The sequence below is a fragment of the Cydia strobilella genome, chromosome 6 (assembly GCF_947568885.1).
Source record: "Cydia strobilella chromosome 6, ilCydStro3.1, whole genome shotgun sequence".
In the NCBI taxonomy this organism is placed as follows: Eukaryota; Metazoa; Arthropoda; class Insecta; order Lepidoptera; family Tortricidae; genus Cydia; species Cydia strobilella.
The window spans coordinates 15946007-15966549 of NC_086046.1; the positions used below are offsets into that span (position 1 = coordinate 15946007).

The window sequence follows — 20543 nt, forward strand, 5'->3', positions numbered from 1 at the left end:
AATTTGTGTAGTATTAAAGGCTTTAATATTACATGCGAGTTGTTTAGATAGGCGAAACGAGTATTCATTAAGTCATGTAATTTATTCATAATTATAATTCCAATCTAACTTTGCTTTATAACATGTATAACTTACATATCTAAAGACCGTGATGACATCACGACTAGGTCTCGTACAAAGTTTCATAATTAATAAAGATGAATGATAGGCATGTCACTAAGCGCTCGTAATATTAACATTTTAGAAGTTTGTAATTTAATTACCAGTTTTATTAGGTACCTAACCAACCATCAACACCTAAAAATTGCTATGTTTAGGTTTCATACTAACGTTTTAATGTTGGTAAGAATTTCTTGTTTTCTAATAGACTAGCGACCCGCCCCGGCTTCGTACGGGTAGTTCAACAAATTTACACAAAACCTTTACAAATTATACATAATATATAAACCTTCCTCTTAAATTACTCTATCTATTAAAAAAAACCGCATTAAAATCCGTTGCGCAGTTTTAACCCTTTGAACGCCAAGAACCTATAAAGTGGTCGTTACTAATCGTGCCCACAGCGCCATGGACCACTATATGGGTTATGGCGGACGCGGTCAAAGTAACCTTGACACTTTCAAGTAAAGTCTACATTCGCTCGCGTGCGTCCGTTATCTTGGCGTGACAGTGACGTTTTTGTTTGGTAAGCGCTCAAAAGGTTAAAGATCTAAGCATACATAGGGACAGACATACAGACAGCGGAAAGCGCCTTTTTTATACTATATAGTGATATACTTACTAAAATAAAAATAATAATCCCGAAATCATTACCAAAACCATATACAACCTTTCCGGTACAGCAGGGTTTCTTAAACTTTTTACGGGCACGGACCACTTTCACAATTTTAACAAAAATTCCACGGACCCCGGTCAAAAACTATTTTAGGAAAATAATAAAAAACCTTATTTATATTTTTAAATTTACTTTTTTTATAAGTTTCATTACACTAAGGTCTCGTTAAGTTTACTACAAGATTTCCTCATAACTTACGTTTACAGTAGTAGGTAACTGACCTACTGCGGACCCTTGATAAACATGCTACGGACCCCTAAGACCCACTTTAAGAAACCCTGCGGTACAATAAAGGAACACTTATCCAAGCCAATATTTTGCGAGGTCTATTTTACCATAATATCAATATACTTACCTTCACATTCTGTTCAAGGTTTCTTTTTAATAACGGGGTCAGTACTTTCCGTATTCAGTTGCCTTATTGAAATTGTACAAGACTAACAAGACACGTGTAAGGTACCTTACAATACTTTTTAAGTATGTTGAAAACCTCTCGTAAACTTACCTAAGTGTCATGTCATACGTGTAATTATTTCATAGTTACAGCCTTTGCCTTTTGTAATATTGGGATTAGAGAAACACGTGTTTCTATCTCTAATTGGTATGAATTTTTGTTTGATCAACATTTTTGTTTGAGCTGTTTTTTATGAAAAACATCTAAATTTGAATTCCTAAGGTTAACAATTGTCTTCTAAGCGCCACTTGTACCATCCCACTAACTCGGGGTTAACCGGTAAAACCTGGAGCTACCATGGTTACCAGTACAATTTGACACTGGATTAACGATTTAACCGGTTAACCTCGGGTTAGTGGGATGATGCAAGTGGCGCTAAATGACGCAAGAAGATGAAAAGATAAAATATGACCTAGTCATAAAGCACAACGTTACAAGCTTAAATTTTTTATTCAATTCGAGGTCTTACATTGGAGTACTCTTTTTACGTCTAAATAACATTAAGCCTCTGTCGATGCACCGCTTTCATAATCCTCAAAATCATGTAAAACTACGTCACCAGAATCCTGGTATACGTGGTCTATCTCTTTCGGCTACTCCTCATGTTTGGGGTCGTGGAAACTCACTATGTTGAAGACCGGAGCCGTGCCGCCGAAGGCTATGTGATCCTCGTGGCTGGTGATGGCGAGCACCGCGCCCTCAGCGGGGTACGAGCAGGTTATGTAGCGGTTGTGAAGATTGATGATCTCTACGCAGTTGGTACCGCTGCCGCCTATGATGCCGTATTTGGCCTTGCGGTTGTACTGTAATATGAAGGGATAAGTTATAAGACAAATAAATAAGGAATATTACTCAATACTCAAAAATTTTTTTTTAATAATGCAATGGAATTGACATTAAATTTCGATAATACTTGGTCTGAAAATGGGGAAGCTCATATGAGAGCTTTTAACTGAATAATATGGCACAATGGCTGTTAGCCGTTGCTCGAAGTAGGTACAAATAAAAAAAATACTTTCCACCCTAGGGTGGGAAATGCAATTTTCGACCCGGCTATCAGCCTATGAAAGGTGAATTTTCCGAATAGGAGAGATGAAAAGATATAATCATAAATTTTAACATGGTAGTAGCAGTAGTAGTACTCGTTATTATACAAAACTACATATTAAAAATTACATGGTACAAATAATAAGATGTACAAAGGCGAACTTATCCCTTTGAGGGAATAGGGAACATGGTAATAGTTTTCCCTAGCTAATCTCGATTCACAAACTTTTTAATAGTTACCAACTTATTAATAGTTGTAAACTCACTCTTTAAAGCTAATTTTATGCATAACACTAGAAAAATGGCGCCAGCTATACACCAATATGTTCAAAACTTTCTGGATGTTGCATAGTTTCCAGATTTCCAACATAACTATCCCTGTCACAAGCAGCAACTAAAACTCCTCGTGGAACGCGAATAAAAGAGATAGTTTGAAATGCCATTGTAAATTACAAAGGATATTTCGAGTTTTCATTTTAAATTTTACAATATATAGCTCTTAATAGCACCTAATATATTTCAAACATTTGCTTGAAAACTAATTTAATTACTGTTTATGTTAAACTTAGATATCCTAAAACTTTTGATAAACATACACGTGCACAAACATGAAACTTAAAGTAAATAAGTAAATGTAAGTAACTGTAATTAATAATGGTGTAGAAGTTAGGTCTTCCACTAAACATAGACCTAGTTATAGTAAGTGGAGTGCAAGATTGTATATCCTGCTTTAGTTACAAAATTATAATGAGCCAATTAAAAGTTCGAAAATTTTTGAAGAGCAACCGTTGCCATAAATTATTCCTTGTATGTTATTTATGAACAGCAGTTGGATAGTTTTGAACTTTTTTCTAGCGCAATAATTACCAAATAATTATCAACAAATTACTTTAAAATCTGAATTAAATTTGATTACTGCCTTATGGGGAATAACCTTGCAAAGTATATCCTGTATATATACATATTGTAAACCTGAGTCCTTACAAACTGAGTTTCTTAATTATAGTTATCAATTATATATTATAATTATGGTTATCTAGGTAAAGTTTTGGATATTCCAAGAGCAATTAAGATCTAATATCGAGCCGCACTCGTAACTACCGAACTTTACCATCGAGAGCCTCAACACAAATCTAACTTGACCATACAAGACCGAGGATTTGGAAAGTTGAGCAATATTAGCACTTGGGTAAACGGTGGTCCAAGAGTGGACCTTAAAGCGGTGAAAAGCTCACAAAGTTTCACGTGAATCAGTTTAGTAATGCGACCTGTAGAAGAAAACTTCCGAACATACGAAAGCATTTTTTCCCAAGATGAAACGGAGACCTTCGCTCTGCTCGGCCAATAAATACTGCGTACCCCGGTGAAATAAGAGTAAAATATATATTTAGCTCTACCTTTAACTACTCCTCAATTTTAAAGAAGGTTCTCACGAGAGTCAATGAGGAGTTATTAACGTTCGAATCGACAACCTATATATAGGTACTTATTGCCGATCACGAGCAACGTACACCATTCAATAATCATCTCACCAAAAACCATTCAATATTACCCTGAAGCGGCTTATAACATCAGTAGTTTTCCAATTGGTATATTGTTATAGATTGTAAAGTCAGCAGTAGGAGTAGCTAAGGCGTTGAGTTGTTAAAAATGAGCACAACACGCCAGGTATATTGAGTAACAACTTTACCTAGGTACTTATCCACTACTGCTACTGACTAATATATACCAATGATAAACTGAAATAGATATCATACACTAAAGAAAAAGTGACCAAGTCCACCGGTAGCCGAGGCGGGAATAGAACCCGCGTCTTCAGTTTACGCGGTTAAAGTCCTGACCACTAGACCGTCCGGCCACGGCGGTACCCGTCCCAAATTCTCTGAATGCTCGCCCTTAGAGTTGGTCAAAGGCGCCTAGCCTTTCAAAGATAGCATACACCAGAGAACGGGACGGGTACCGCCGTGGCCGGGTGGTCTAGTGGTCAGGACGTTGGCCGCGTAAGCTGAAGATGCGGGTTCGATTCCCGCCTCGGCCATTGACTAGGTCACTTTTTCTTTAGTGTATGGTATCTGTTTCAGATTAAAATTTATATATAGTAGTTACTTAAAAAAAAAAACAAATAAAAAAATATTTCATAAAATAATTTGATTTGTTCCCTAGTTGAATATATACCAAGTATATCTGATCGCCCAAGTTGCTTTAAAATAATTATCTTGATAGTAAAGGCTTTATTCATATATTTGTGAACAAACAGTTGGTCGCTCCCATCCATAAATATGATGGCTACGGTATGTAGTTAGGTCCATGTATCATTACGAGAGGTGTACTTTTTGTTGTAAAATTAACTCGACCTTGTTGCTCACCGCTACTGTTTGTCTCTTAACACGTTTCCTATATAAGTATGTATATACAGAACCGGCGAGAAATTTAAGGAAAACAAACTGCCAAAACCTCAGCAGGTCGCTTGTTCCTGACAGACACCGCTATCAAATATCCACGTTTATTCTGCGGTAATTCTGTTTTTAAATTAAACAGCGATCTTGATGGTGAACGTAATACGTAAAGTTAAGCAAAAGATTTATTTTGGAAGGGTTTCTCGATTTGTGATTCCTCTTATGAAGCGAAGTAGTAAAACGGCTGTTTTGTATTTTACAAGCCTTTATTTAGTTCCACCTGTCCCGATGTCTGTGTGTCGGTTTACAGCTATAATTTGTAATATAAAACAGCTCCGTCATTTGTCACGATTTCCAACATATTTTAGTACCTAACCAATGGCCCATAAGTCAGGTACAAAATAACATTATAAAAAATAAGAAAAACTGACTTCAAAAACGATAAAATAAAATAATTATCTCGTTTATATGTGCTGGCAACTGATACGTTTTAAGTCGGTGCCAAGCAAAATAGTTGTATCAATACCGGCCAATTAACCCTCAAACAACTAATGGCTAGATTTATATAACATTTGAGGAGTTCCCTCAATTCCTCATGGATCCCATCATCAGATCTGGATTTTGACAAAAATGGGACCGACCAACTTGGAACTGTATACTTTTGAACAAAAAAGTAACATTTCACGTCGGCTCAGAAATGACGGAGATATGTCAATTTCAAACGTCAAATTTCAATTTGGTAACCTCCTTTTTTGAAGTCGGTTAAAAATTGTCTAGAACTGCTCATTTCTGTAGGTAGTAAGCGGTCTCACATTATATTGTTAATGTTGAAAATCCTAAAAAAAATTGTAGTTATTGAAACTAGATTAAGCTTAGTGTTCCACTCTACTATACACGTAATCTCCAGACTTTGTATGTCAAATAATATACGAAATGTGAATTAAATCCCATACCTATTCCATTTAGTCATTCTGTCTGGCTGGGACGTGAAAGCCTCTCAGGGCTATCAATCATTTCACCTTAATGTACTTTTAATGTGTAAAGCCTATATTTGCAAGGGGTTATAAACTGCGAATTTGACGGAGAACTAATAGGTTGTAAATCTGATTTATCACTTTAACCTCTAACGGCCAAGGATAATTGAAGTATTATACAATAACATCGGCTACAGAAAATAGAAAATGTATGATATCAATTCAGCTCCAATTCTTTTTTATTATTGTATGTCATTGATTTTGATGAGTTTATTCTATTTATTTCACATTAAGGTGACTCTTTCATATCGCTTCGAAATAAGTACCTAAGAATATAAAAGGAAAACCTTCGAGTGATGTTTTTATAAGAAATTATATAAAGACCCCTGTGTAGTTGTTATTAAATTAAAGTGTCAGTTAACTGTGTCGACGATTATACGTAGAAAGTAGGTACGCGCAATATGTTTTTCGAGTGCAATTACTACTTCAGTATACGAGTTGATTGATACTTCAGTTGATTGACGCTCGATGGGATTTAAAACTTCTGACTCTTCGTGAAATTTTTGCTAGTGTTTTTTGATTGTGGAGTCGGGACGCAGTGGCGTGCCATGGAAGAGGCCTATGTCCAGATTGTTTGACGGATACATGCTGATAATGTAGCTTACTACCTACCTTACTAGAATTCCAAAACCGGCATGCGTAGATGTACTCCCCGTCCACGTCCGGCCGCCGGTTTTGCACACGCACGATGGACAACTTCTTCTTGGCAGCAATATCCCACACTGTCAAAGCTTCTGTGGGTAGCCAACTGCCAGCTATGCAGAAGTTTCTCTAAAAAAAAGAGAAAGTCTTTACGAAGCCAATAAATTATAAGGGAATAAAGGATATGACGTACCGCACGTCGATTTATATGGAAGATCATCGAGAGGGTCTTATCATTTTACCACAATAAATCTGATAATACACTTCTCTTTGTAATTGAAATGTAATGAAAATTATACATGTTTTCGTGATTATTAGGGTTCCGTACCCAAAAGGTAATAACGGGACCCTACTACTAAGACTCCGCTGTCCGTCTGTCTGTCACCAGGCTTTATCTCATAGACAGTTAAAATGTTCACAGATGATGTATTTCTGTTGCCGTTATAACAACAAATACTAAAAACAAATTAAAATAAATATTTATGTGGGGCTCCTATACAACAAACGTGTTTTTTTTGCCGTTTCTTGCGCAATGGTACGGAACCCTTCATGCGCGAGTCCGACTCGCACTTGACAGGTTTTTTTTCTATCAAGCCATCTTTAATCAAGTTTGAGTTTGGTTTGAGTCTGCTCTTGCAAATATAATTTAGTGTCCGCGTTTTCATGGCACTTTCCTTTGTAAAAACGTTTAGAAGTTCAATATAAAAACTACAAATTTCGCGTTAGTCCCTTCTTTAATAACTATAGGTATGAAATTGTCAGTGCCATTTTAAATTAGAATTCCTGTCTCCAATGGCTTTACTTAATACTTATGCTATTTTTACCTGTGTGCGTAATCCATTCTTCCTAATCAGCTCTCTCAAGATAGCAAGACATACAATGCGTGACGATAAATTAGAATTGTGGTGAATCTTACAAATCTTAAGTAGAAATAAGTGGATTTGTTTAAAATTGGAAAACACATTCCTGCGAATTTTCGATGCTTGTATGTTGTAAAGTCATCTTATATATTTGTCACATAAAAAATTAAACTTCTACTATTTCTAAGTTGATTACAAAAACAAAGTACTTACCGCTTTTACCTAATACTCCTATTTTAAATTGAACACATTTTGACTATATCGTATACCCAACTCTCATTTTCATATACATTGTATATCTAATCTTGTACAAGGTAATTTATTCTGGTAATAAACGCCTCTTAAGCAAAAATTACTTGTTACCTATCTTATTAAATCCTTTCACAATGGAGGCCTACAAAGACAAAAGAATAACAACAAAGGTCAACTTTTCACCAACTTCCTCCCAGAACCTCTATTGTACCTACCTAAGCTGTATAGTTTGTAAGGATGCCAAGTTTACGGGCGGGTCCTTAATGTCCCAGACGTGTCCTATATTGGAAACAACAGGATAATAAAACGTTGTCTACTTACCTTAATTAGGGAAAGTATCGTGACAGGAGTATTTATTTTAAGACACGTGGAGTGAATAAGTACCTAAATATTCTTATTATAACTATAAGTAAAATGTAAATAACAGCAATTACACAGAAAATCATAATTATGTAATAGTCGGTCGGCTTTATCCTAAAAAGCTATCCCTGAGCACAACCTTGGAGATGCATATATTTATTAATATCATGGTGGTGACTTTTCCTTTGAGCACTTATCCTTGAGTGCCACATGCGCATTTCCGAGCCTATATTTGTATATATACAAAGGTTCACTGAGAATACAGACTAAAGATAAACTTGATCATTGTTTCTATGATTGTTTCTCTCTATCTGTTGTTTGGACATTAGTGTTTATTAGAAAGAGAGAAGATTTAATACAGGTTTGTTAAGCTTTATGAAAAAGAGGGTACCTACTGCAAAGCGTGCTTGAGTATGTTATTGTATGTTTATTGCGTACCGGGGAAAATAAATTACCCACATAATGTCCCGTCACGCTTGATGCGTTCATTGTTCTGAGATAAATTAGACACATTCGTCATAATGCAGTGAGAGTGAGTTGGGTATGAAGTGAAAGTGAGATGGGATGTTGCGCCAAGAGCTGAAATACTTAAAATCTGTAATTTCATACGCCAGAAATAAGTATCTCACAAATTAAGATGAAGCTGTCGTATGTGTAAGACTATGATAGGTATAACTTTTAGCGCTATTTTGCCTAGGGTGGGTAAATGAGTATTCTGTTGTAAATAGCTATGCTACAACGAAGAGCAAAGAATTCGACTTATCTTGAGTTAGAGTGATTACTTGGTACATATCTAAATTATAGATATTATAAGTCCCGAAAGTTCTTAGTCGGTAGTAGGGCCACGATAATGGTACCTATTAGTCATTGGTAGATGAGTATTCGCCTTGTACAAAACTTTGCTGAAAACTTAGACCAGGTAAAAGCAAACTAAGCAAGATAGCGCTCAAAACTAGGGATGAACATCTCGTTTAAGTATTCAGACAATTCCTCTGGAATAGAAATTAATATAGAATCAGAGTAGATTTATATGGAGTAGTATATCTCCATTCGATAGAATAGGTGAGTGAGATGAAATAAAACTATGAAAACGGATTATATCGCGTATATTGAATTTATAATACATCCCGACGTTTCGAACTCTTTACAGCGTGGTGGTTCGTGGTTCGTGGGAATGGTGAATTCTATCTTCAAGTCGACGGCGTGGCCATGGGGTCTCCGGTGTCTCCAGTAGTCGCTGACATCTTTATGGAGGACTTCGAGGAGAGGGCACTCTCATTGGCTCCTGTGCGACCGAAGATATTTAAAAGATACGTAGATGACACTTTTACTATACTTCCAAAAAGTAGTGTTTCAACTTTCTTGGATCACCTAAATTCCATCCATAGCAAAATAAAATTTACTATGGAGTTGGAAAAAGACTGTTCTCTCCCCTTCTTAGATGTATTGGTAAAAAGAAATCCTGATAACACCCTAGGTCGCACTGTGTATAGGAAACCTACTCATACTGATAGGTACTTAAATGGCAAATCGCATCACCATCCCAGTCAACTTGTTACAGTAGGCAAATCTTTGTTTCAGAGAGCCCAGAGGATATGTGATGACCAGCATCTGGCCGCGGAGCTCCAGCATGCCAGGCGCGCGCTCCAGGCAAACGAGCTCAGGATACCGCGGGTCAACCAGAGGTCCCACATTAAGATCCCCACAGTCGAGCGCAGGCCTGCCATTCTGCCTTTTGTCAGGGGGGTCACGGACAGGATCAGCCACATCTTGAAGCGTGCTTCTATAAAAACATATTTCAAGCCAATGAAGAAGATGTCACAATTCCTGAGGCCTGTAAAATGCAATACCCCTCTACAGACTGCAGGAGTGTACAGGCTGGACTGTGAGTGTGGCCTATCATATGTCGGGCAGACGAAACGGAGCATTTCCACTCGGGTGAAGGAACACATAGCTGATGTCAAGCACCGTCGACCTAGGTCTGCTGTCTGTGAGCATGTCATGGATAAAGCCAATCACTCAATCAAGTTTGATAAGCCTCTGGTTCTTGCCAAGGAGAAGCGTTACATACCCAGAATGCTGCGCGAGGCCATTGAGATTAAGAAATATCCAAACTTTAATAGGGAAGATGGCTTTTCTCTACCACCAGCTTGGGATCCTGTAGTCCACCTGATAAAGGAGCAAGCGAGACATAGACTGTGAGACCGTAGTGTTGGATGATGCTGGACATTCTGATGTTTTGAAAAGATGTGTCCCGCCGAGTTTGTTGCCGGTCCCATATTGGGATACCCTCCTACAATTTAGGAGTGAATTAAATCTTCTCGGGTCCGTGGTGTAGGGTTGGAGCCGGCATAGTTTATTTTTATCGCATATATATATATATCTTTACTTGAAAAATAATTATAGTGTATAACTAGCCTTATGAACCGATTTTGCATGTACAACCAGCCTTAAAGTTTGTAGTCTATGATTGTTCATTATTTTAGTATGTGGGTATTTTTGCATTTTGTAATTTTTCCTCAGTCACCCGTTGACCACGAACGCTGTAAAGAGTTCGAAACGTCGGGATGTATTATAAATTCAATATACGCGATATAATCCGTTTTCATAGTTTTATTTCATGAGTAACTATCGCGGTAACCGAAGACAATATTAGGTGAGTGAGATGTTAAGGGATGGGCGACACTTCGCCCGAGACGAAAGATGACGATACAAAACGCTACAAGCCCATATTAGGTTGTATTAATAGGAACAAACAGTCGTTGTGACCAAAATTTCGACGTCAAGCATGAATATTTGCGGTTGTGTACGCATTGCTTACGCCAAATTGTTTTGAGAAGGCTACCATACCACTACCTAAATTCAAATGTATAAAACGTTACCTGCCAATGTTGAGTGGACGAATAATGTATTTCCGCGGTTTAATCCGGTTTGGTTGGTTCGAGACACATTCGGTGACATCCTAAATTTTATGTTCGACGAAAGATTACTGTATTTACTCCTTACACTCTGTTAATATGGAACTTTGTCAACTAAGTCTGCTGGCAACCTGTCTGCGCACCGCAAAGCTGAAATCGCTTTACAAACTGAAAGTAATGAAAGTACGAAAATAATATTCTTCAACTCAAAGTACGAACTAAGAGCATCAAACTTTATAACGAGTGTCGAGGCACGACTGAACTGTAGATGAAACACTAGTAGGGTTGCGGCAGATAAAAAAGTTGCACTTTGTTAGGAACCTATAAAAAAGTCTGAGTACACTTTACATACAGTTTTCACTTAACACTTTACAACTACGTATAATACTTTCTTAAGGCACGTGAGCATTAGACGAGGGGTAAAGCACGCGCCTTTCTGTACAAAACTCGTTGGTTTGAACCCTGGCGAGTGATTGTTTGCGAGTTGATTGACTGGCCAATGATTTTTCCGGAATTTATGTACTTACGAAGTTTTAGTTGACATTTACTACTACTACAGTACCTCTTGAAAACATTGTGAGACGAATCTTAAAGAAGTATAGTTTGCTTTTTGGTTTGGCAGGCATGATCTGTGGGCAGGCAAAATGCCAATCACTTTCGTAACAAATTATTACGAAATGACTCTAACTTTTAAGATTACCTATAGTTTGCTGAAAGGGTCATTTAAAAAGCGGTAAGATGAAGAGAGCTACAATTTTTCTTTTAAAAACATTTATACAAATATTTGCTGACGTCGGGAATGCTATCGCTTTGTTAATTATTATCTGTGTAAAATAATTTTGAATGGCTATTGAAATCCGTTCGGACTTACACGTACACATCCCTAAACCTAAGACCACTAAGTAACAGCAAGTTTTAATTAAAAGCGCTTTGTATTAGCTTTGCTGGGCACCGCTCAAAATATTAGACAAACTTAACATATGAGGAGAATAGACTCACAAAGCAGTTGTGAAAGTAAAAGTTTGTGGACAACTACAAATTATGCCTATAGTCAACACACCTGCCTTGTTTCACTTATGAGAACTAAAGGTTGGAGCTGTTATTTACTAGGCATTAACATTTTAGTAACGCTTTCAATCACATAATTAAATTTTCTCTAAGGCGTCGAAAGTTGTATTAGAGAAAAGTCGAGCCAAATTACTTATAGTCATAAAATATAATTACTATGCCTTTTGCTTAATTAATTTGATCTTGGCGTATAAATTGTCTTTACTAATCTGTTTAGTTTATAGATTACATCCTACAAGATAGAACATATAAGGCAACTTGTGCTCACCGCTCCTAAGCGCCCCTACAAATTATTCGATTCTAATTAAGCTATCTCTATGCATAAATATACAGAATTTTTGTATACATATACAGGGTGGGCACAGGGATTCCGACAGACTTTAACCGTGGATTCCTGGCAGTGTTACGAAAGAAAAATGTTATATCAACATGGGTCCAAAATTGCCTAATTAATTTACTTAATTTCTGGAACAAAATAAATCAATTAACGATAGTACTAACTTGTGAACGTATCTTTAGTTTGAAAGAGTGAAAAAGACAACATGCGACACCAATATGACACTAGTTTATAGCAGGTGAGGTAAGTTTACTATTTTTAACACTTCTGCTTTGCATGTGTGATTGTTTGTGTCTTGGTATGTATGATTACGTCACATAAGGGCGTGTTAGCCTTGAGTTTTTTTAACTTCGAAATTACTTAAATAATTGAATATCTCGTAAATTAGGCTTTCTATGGCATTGTTATATTACTTTTTTTTTATCCAAATAGGCACTAGAATTCATGGTTAAAGTGTGTCGAAATCCCTGTGCCCACCCTGTATACAGCAATTGACTCTAGTTTCAACCGGACGTAAAGTGAGGAAACTACAGGTGTGGATAAAATGACGTTTATTCTTAAATATAATAGGGGTATTACTACAATGTTCTGCCACCAGAGTGCAGCACTAGCCCCTTTAGTAAACCATAGAGTAACTTATACATACTGTGCCTTTAACAGTTTTGTGACAAGTTTTCCGAGATAATAAAATATGACATTGATGCATCAAGGCGGTTCGTTTACAGAGCACCTACCGGGGATCGCGAATCCGAAATTTCGCTATCTGCCTCTAGTTTATCGCTCGAATATGCAAGAGTGACAGATGTTAGAGAACGAAATTTCGATTTTCTTGTTTCGCGATAGACCCTCAGACTGTGGTAGTGGCGCCCCCTTCGCAAAGTTTCGCGTTATATTCCCTACTGAAGTGTATACAAAAGCAAATTCATCACGTACCTATGTGACCATTTCATGAGTGCCAAAGAGTCAGACACACAAATGAAAAAACTGTCCACTTTTGAGCTTGGTAGCGGCCGCTTAAATGTACCAATAATGTAAGGTTAGCGGACTGAAAAATAAGAAAAGCTGTAGGTATTCCGGAGATGGGCATATTCTAAAATAAATATTGAAAACCTGAGTCTCACAGATCCTGATGTCCCAAAAATTTGTATGAAAATTGCACATTCCACTACGTCACGCACATACAAGTGGAAAAAATTCACACTAAAACGTGACATGATGGAATGGACATTTTGGGACATCTTTTTTTAATGGCAAGATGGAGAATGCTGTCGATTCTGAGTTGAATGAGCTTAAGAATGTCCAGATTTGAAAGAATCAGGTTTTCAATATTTATTTTAGAAAACGCCCAGATACGGTGGGTGATAATAATATTTTTCATTTCTCATGCTCTGAAAGAGGGTCATTGTTGTTCTAAAAGGTGTGCAGAAAATGATACGTGTCTGCACTAGAGCATTTTACGTTCGAAGTACGATTTTTTTAATTTTTTTACGATACGCAATTTAAATTTGAGTTTAAATGGATTTGTTATACAATTTCCATTCTGATATTTGACTCTCCATTCCATAAATAATGATACTTTTGTCTGAATTGTTAATTAAAAGTACCCTCAAGAAATACTATAAAAATGTATACTTAGTCATGTTTTTAAATAAACACATGCGTTTTACTTTCCTCGTATTCGAAATGAAAAGTAGAGTGTTTAACTCGGGTGAAAGGCATCATTTCCTCGGACTATTGGCGCACTCACTGCGTTCGAGCGCCAAAATACCTCGGCAGAAATGAGTGCCTTTCATCCCTTGGTTAACAATCTACTAATGTATTATACGGCCTACTGTTACACAATATTATTTCTGAACTCATTTCGATTTTGGGCGCACACAAAATTTGAATTTCGCGCCTTTTTCTACTGACAAGATTTGGTTGACCAACTATAGTATTTAACTGGATCAGTCATGTGGTGGGAGGAAATGACCAAGCGAGATAGTCTCATTTATCTTTCAGTAGGAGTAGTAGCCGGGAGAGCGTTATCATTGTGTGTCCTTGTCACACAGTCTCACATTTTTTTATTCCCCACCGTGAATTATGGTTTATGGTGGGTAACAAACACAACAAATAACCCGACCAAATTGCGTAGGTTATGTTTGGTATGTTGTCACTTGTCAGGAATCTTAAAACGTGTTTTTAATTTCGTCGCATTGCGTATGTTCTGTCCCTCGCGGGTGCACGCGAATAGCACATCTATAGGATCCTACCATCTATGTTGTAGATTTATGGTCTAAACTCGTCAGTTCAATAAGAGCGTACTATTCACACCTGCTTTAAAGTGTTTATCAAGGTATATAGACGATGGAAGCATCCACGTTTCACTAAAAGTTCGCATTAAGAAAGTGGAGTTAAATTGCTTCGTGAATATATTTTGTCGATCCACTTCAAAATCTTTATTTTCACTTAACGCACATTACTTAACGTCGATGATGCATTGTTATAAGGCACAAGCGCGTTGCGAACTAGTAAAAGTGCTTATTTGTTATGTTAGCCATCATTATAATGTTCTATCTTAGGGCAGTAATCTATGGTCTTGTTTAATGTTGGGCCTAGTTTAAAGGCTAGACATCAAACAGAGGTCGTTTGCTAAACTCGCATAAATTTTCAAATACTATTTTTAGGTATTGTTACCTGTTCTAAACAGTTTCAGAAGTAGAACTGTAAACAATTTAATTAAAGAAATTTCAAAAGTGTGCCTAAAATATTTAATGATAATTAAGTAAGACAAATTATTCTGATAAATCAATTTGGTATGGTTCGATGAAATGCAGGCAACGCGGGGTTAGTATTCTAACGCAGCTTGCGTTAGAAAACTTTTTCGAATTTTGCACTTAAATGCATGAACGTAAGGTATGTACACCAGAATGAGTTTTACAATGCATGTGCTCGAAAAGTGCGTTTCCTACGGAGCCATATCATGCGGAAAGTACTACTTTTCCGCACTAGTGCTTTTTGTTTTAAATTTTTTTTTACAGTACATATGGTGCTACTTTCTCGCACTAGTGAGGAAATGAGCACTTTTCGTGCATATGTCGAAAGTTTAAAGGGCCATATGTACTGTAAAACGTTGTACGATACACATGCGAATAGGTAATTTGCAACTCGTGTCGATTTAAAACACTAGGATTTAATAATTAAACTTATTTGCCATGATATGTTTTTTATTTACTCGCACAATGCATAGTAAAACATTGTATGATAAATGTGCGTAAAGATGATTTTCGACTCGTATTCCTTTATACACTCGCTCGCTTTGCTCGCTCGTGAATAAAATTCAAGTCGGCGGTAATCATACACTTTACGCACTTGCTGCATAAATAGCTATTACAGTACATATTGTGCTACTTTCTCGCACTAGTGCGTCAAATAGCACTTTTCGTGCATATGTCGAAAGTTTAAAGGGCCATATGTACTGTAAAACGTTGTACGATACACGTGCGAATAGGTATTTCGCAACTCGTGTCGGTTTTAAACACTCCCTGCGGTCGTGTTTTAGTTTATCGCCACTCGTTTCGAATTTCCTCTTTTCCGCACTTGTATCGTAAATAACTATTTAAATGTATAACATACTTACAGCAATACACCTAATCCTATCTAATGCTTTGTCTTTAAAATAATAATAAAAGTTATTATGAATGCTAATGCTAAAACTAATGCTCGTCAATAAACGAATGTTAAAAACATTGATTCTGTATTATGTTAAATTGTTAAAAACTCACTATTTATTTATTTATTTAAATTTTGATTCGGGCTACAAGGCCCATATTACGAATACTTTATAGACTAACGTCCATAAAATTAAAAAAAAAATACTACTAAGGTGACAGAACGGCGTGGCTCCGTTGAATCGTCTGCTCTTGTGCCGGGCTATGTGTATGTACAACTTTAATAAACAAAGATACATACTTTAAAATCAATACTGTTACTGCACACGTTAACCCCTTCGAACGTCATCGTGCAGCCAACTTGGCACCTCGTGTCCCAGATCTGTAAGAATAATAATTTAATTAATTAAATGTATGTTTGTCATCAGGAGAGGTCACAGTGCTCACAAAATATCTGAACACTCCTCCATTGCAAAGAAAACCAAAATAATGTCAATTGGTCAAATTGAATCATTTTAATTGGAGTTCAAATAAGTCAATTACTCGTTTCCGTGCATTTTCAAATTTATTTATACATAAACTGAAAACAATTTAAATTAAATTAAATCAATTAATTAATATTTTTTTCTGAAAATAATTTAATTTGTTCTAATACTTCTAATAATATTTATACTCGTACATGTTGTGCAATAATTTGAGATACAAAACAGTACTTTCGATTTTTATAGATATGTAATGCGCAAGCAAATATTCACCCGTTTTCATTGCTCTTGAGTGTACTCCGTATCTAACTATGTGTGTACAGTGTACACGTTATTCCTGAAGCATTGCGGGCATCCAGCGTATTTCACAACGATGAACAAAAACAGGATAAACTTCTTTGTAGAGGCGCAAAACGGTGAATAGGAGCGCTTAATAAATAATTTGAGCAGTTAACCACCGCCGAGTGGAATATTTTAATCTCGGCAGAGATGCTTTGAGCCGGCAGATGACGTAGGGTTAGCAAATTTAATTGTGAAAATAATCGTCAGTAAATACTGAAGTTTACATTTCAGACAAGTGTTTGATAGCGATGGACAGTTTATAAAACATGTTCCTATTACTGTAAAATATTTTACCACGACATACATCCCATTGCAAAAATGCCTCAAAGTAAATTCCTTGTTACTTTTCCTCTAATTAACCGACTTCAAGATTTCAAAGGAGGAGGTTCTCAATTCGGTTGTATGTTTTTTTTTTTGTTTTTTTTTTTTTTTTTAATGTTTGTTACTCCATAACTCCGTCATTTCTGGACCGATTTTGAAAATTCTTTTTTTGATTGTAAGTATATACATACAGATTGGTCCCGTTTTTGTCAAAAAGCAGTTCTGATGATGGGATCCATGAGGAATCGAGGGAACTCCTCAAATGTTAAAGGCATACATATAGTGATTTTAGTATTTTCATCAACAAATTAAGCACTTACATTTAAAAAAGTGACATTTGATGATGTGGAACTGCTGATGATGATCAGAACGGAACTCTTCAATGACGCATAGTTCACGTTTGGCGATTTGTCCTCTTCGTTATGTTTGTTAAGCAAGTTAGGTTTTCAAGAAACATTTTTGTCAAGCTCGAGTTCTGATGATGGGATCCATGAGGAATCGAGGGAACTCCTCGAATGTGAAAGGCATACATATAGCGATTTTTGTATTTTTATCAACAAATCCAGCATTTCCATTTTAAAAAGTGACATTTGATGAAGTGGAACTGCTGATGATGATCAGAATGGAAATCTTTAATGACGCATAGTTTACGTTTGGCGATTATTCCACTTCTTTATGTTTGTTAAGCAACTTAAGTTTTTAAGACATATTTTTGTCAAGCTCGAGTTCTGATGATGAGACCCACGAGGAACCGAGGGAACTCCTCAAATGTGAAAGGCATACATATAGTGATTTTTGTATTTTCATCAACAAATCCAGCATTTACATTTAAAAAAGTGACATTTGATGAAGTGGAACTGCTGATGATGATCAGAATGGAACTATTCAATGACACATAGTTCACGTTTGGCGATTTGTTCTCTTCCTTATGGACCCAAACCCAAACTTGGACCCGGACTCGGACCCGGGTCTGAACATGGACCCCAACTCGGACCCGGACCCGGACCGAACTCTGACCCAAACCTGGACCCGGACACGGACCCGGACTCGGATCCGGACCCAGACCCGGACCCGGAAATGCTACTAGAAAAGTGGGTTAGGTGGGTGGGTGGGTTTTGAACTGCGATTCTCACAGAACAGAACTGCTATCAGAAAAGTAGGTTAGGTTAGGTTAGAGCTGTGACCCTTACAGAAACGAAATGCTACCAGAAAAGTAGGTTAGGTTAGAACTGCGACCCTTACAAAAACGAAATGCTACTAGAAAAGTGGGTCGGTTTACCTCCTTTTCTACATAATTAGGCAAAAGATGCTGTCTTTTTCATTTCATTGTCTGGAATCCAAGAATGCTTTCAGCGGCATCCCCCATTGAAGTCGGTTTTTTTTTCTTAAAAATTATATTACTACCTTGTTTACGAGTCAACCACAACCTACTTTACCGATATTATTTTCAACCTTATTGTCATACATATTCTGAGCGTGTTATCGTCGTTATGAACATCGGCTTATTAAAACAGAGTGTAATTGAATATTTATAATACAATCTGCCTTTCTATCGTTCTTACAAATTCTAGCGATAGAGAGGCAGATAATTTCAATTTTCGTTTTTCACGGTAGGGCCTGATCATCAATCAGTAGAGAACTATGAAAATTAATGTACAATAAAATTTGGCAAACAGTTTAACGGTGACCGAAGCTTTGGTGCAACCGACCCTTAGACTAACAATTTAATTTTCTAGATCCATAAAAATCATAAAAACAGCCCTATGTCACCACAAAACAACCATAGGTCATTGCCCTAGGTCCGCTATGTTTTATTCAAAGCGGGTTTACAAGTTACAAGTTTAGTGGTAGCTTTTGTGCCGTTTGTCACCGACTCACAGGTGATATTGCAGTGGAATGAAGATTGCTTAGGGAAATGCAGCATGCTAAATCTTGCATATAATATGTAGTCATGTATAGAAGGTACACTTTAACAGAGCCGATATTATACTACTGCGTCGTGAACAATATTCTTCTCTGACCCATAGCATGTTGTCTTTCGGCTTAAAAGGTAGACTGTCAGTCGTTTATAGCAAATGACATTTGCCGGGAAGCAAGTACCCTAAAAGTGTTAAAAAATTAAAGTACGAGGGGAGGTACAAATATTCGCGGAATGAAGTATTTGCTAATTAAATAAAACAATAGAAGTATTTTTCTTTTTCAATATATTTACCCTCGAGTTTAATGCATTTTTCAGATGGACTAATTAATTTACTCGTAGGTAGCTAATGCATTTCTGATTCCGGTACTAGTTATTGCTGCTGGAGACAACAATGACCAACACCAAAAATATAGGAGTTTTTTTTTTGCATTGATACTTGTATGTTAAATTGTTTTAGTACACGAGCGAGAAATTCTATTAATACACAACATCCTTATGAGTACAATGGCACAAATTATTTTTCCTATCGTAAAATTGAGTGAGGCATAGTATAACACTTTTAAACGACTTTTATTGAGTGAGGTATTAGCATAAATCCAATATTGGTTTAAAGGTGAGTGCGCAGAAGTCGACATATTTCACCTTTGCTATTTCCTCATTTGCCTCGCGTCACGACTCGACTGTCACGTGTACCTACATATTACATATATATTATATAGCCTGACAGCAAAAATGAAATGAAATAGCATGTCTTCGGAGCATTTGATACGGAATTTATAGAAGGTACATATGTGGCAGAATGAGACTTTAAAGGATCCTAAGGTATTTATATGTGCGTGTGTGTATTTTTTATGCCACCCTTCACACCAATTCGACTAGAAAATGCAACGTCGGAAAAGGTCAGAGCGAGCGGGAAAAAGCAACCGCACGCACGGGTCGTAGCGAAAATGTTAACAGCGAATTTAAAACCTTCATTATATTATAATAACGAGTACCTATTGTGATTTTATAATAGCAACAATGCTGTCCCTCTCGCACTTATATATGATGATAGCAAGGAGGACTCACTGAAATTTATTGACATTGAAGCATATTGGTATCAATTTTTAAAATCAAAATATGCCTGATAGTTTAATTACGTACCTGGTTATGTATTTCATTTTTAATAGAAAGCCAGCGTGATTAAAATGTTCCCATCTGAATTCACCTTTATGTTTTCTTTCGTGCTAAAACAACCGCTGCTACGAAGTCTTGTTCCGAAATGTACATTTTCATTTCGTTTTTTTTTTTCGGCTGTTTAAATTTGCAAAAGGTTTCAAAAGGTTAAGCGGCACAGTTTAATATCTCAGCAACAAAATAACATTCCAGGTATTTAAGCACACTTTTAGTTTATAAAAGGCTTTGTACACTTTGCGGGAAAATTAATAAAGGGGATTTCGTTTAACGTAGTTTTTATAATGGCCGTTAAATTGTTTTTGTTCTTTGTACAATTTTAGTTCGAAGTTGTTCTAGATATTGGAAAATACTTTGAATAATTGGATAGTCAAGTGTTAAGTGGGTAGGCAACTCGTTATAATAATACGAGCATCTATACATATAATAAAGCGGAAGAGTGTCGAAAGTC

The 20543-nt window shown here is 36.5% G+C and overlaps 1 protein-coding gene across 1 annotated transcript in view; it reads right to left on the reverse strand.

The window, feature by feature from the left end:
- Positions 1 to 1744: 1744 nt before the first annotated feature.
- The window catches only part of LOC134742479 (uncharacterized), a 28874-nt gene continuing 10075 nt past the window's right edge, over positions 1745 to 20543 (reverse strand). Inside the window, exons 6-8 of the mRNA XM_063675678.1 lie at positions 16155 to 16235; positions 6379 to 6537; positions 1745 to 2092 (exon numbers count right to left, since the gene is read on the reverse strand). Of these exons, the coding sequence (XP_063531748.1) occupies positions 1883 to 2092; positions 6379 to 6537; positions 16155 to 16235 (450 nt within the window). The 3' untranslated portion in view covers positions 1745 to 1882. The remainder of the gene's footprint in view (positions 2093 to 6378; positions 6538 to 16154; positions 16236 to 20543) is intronic.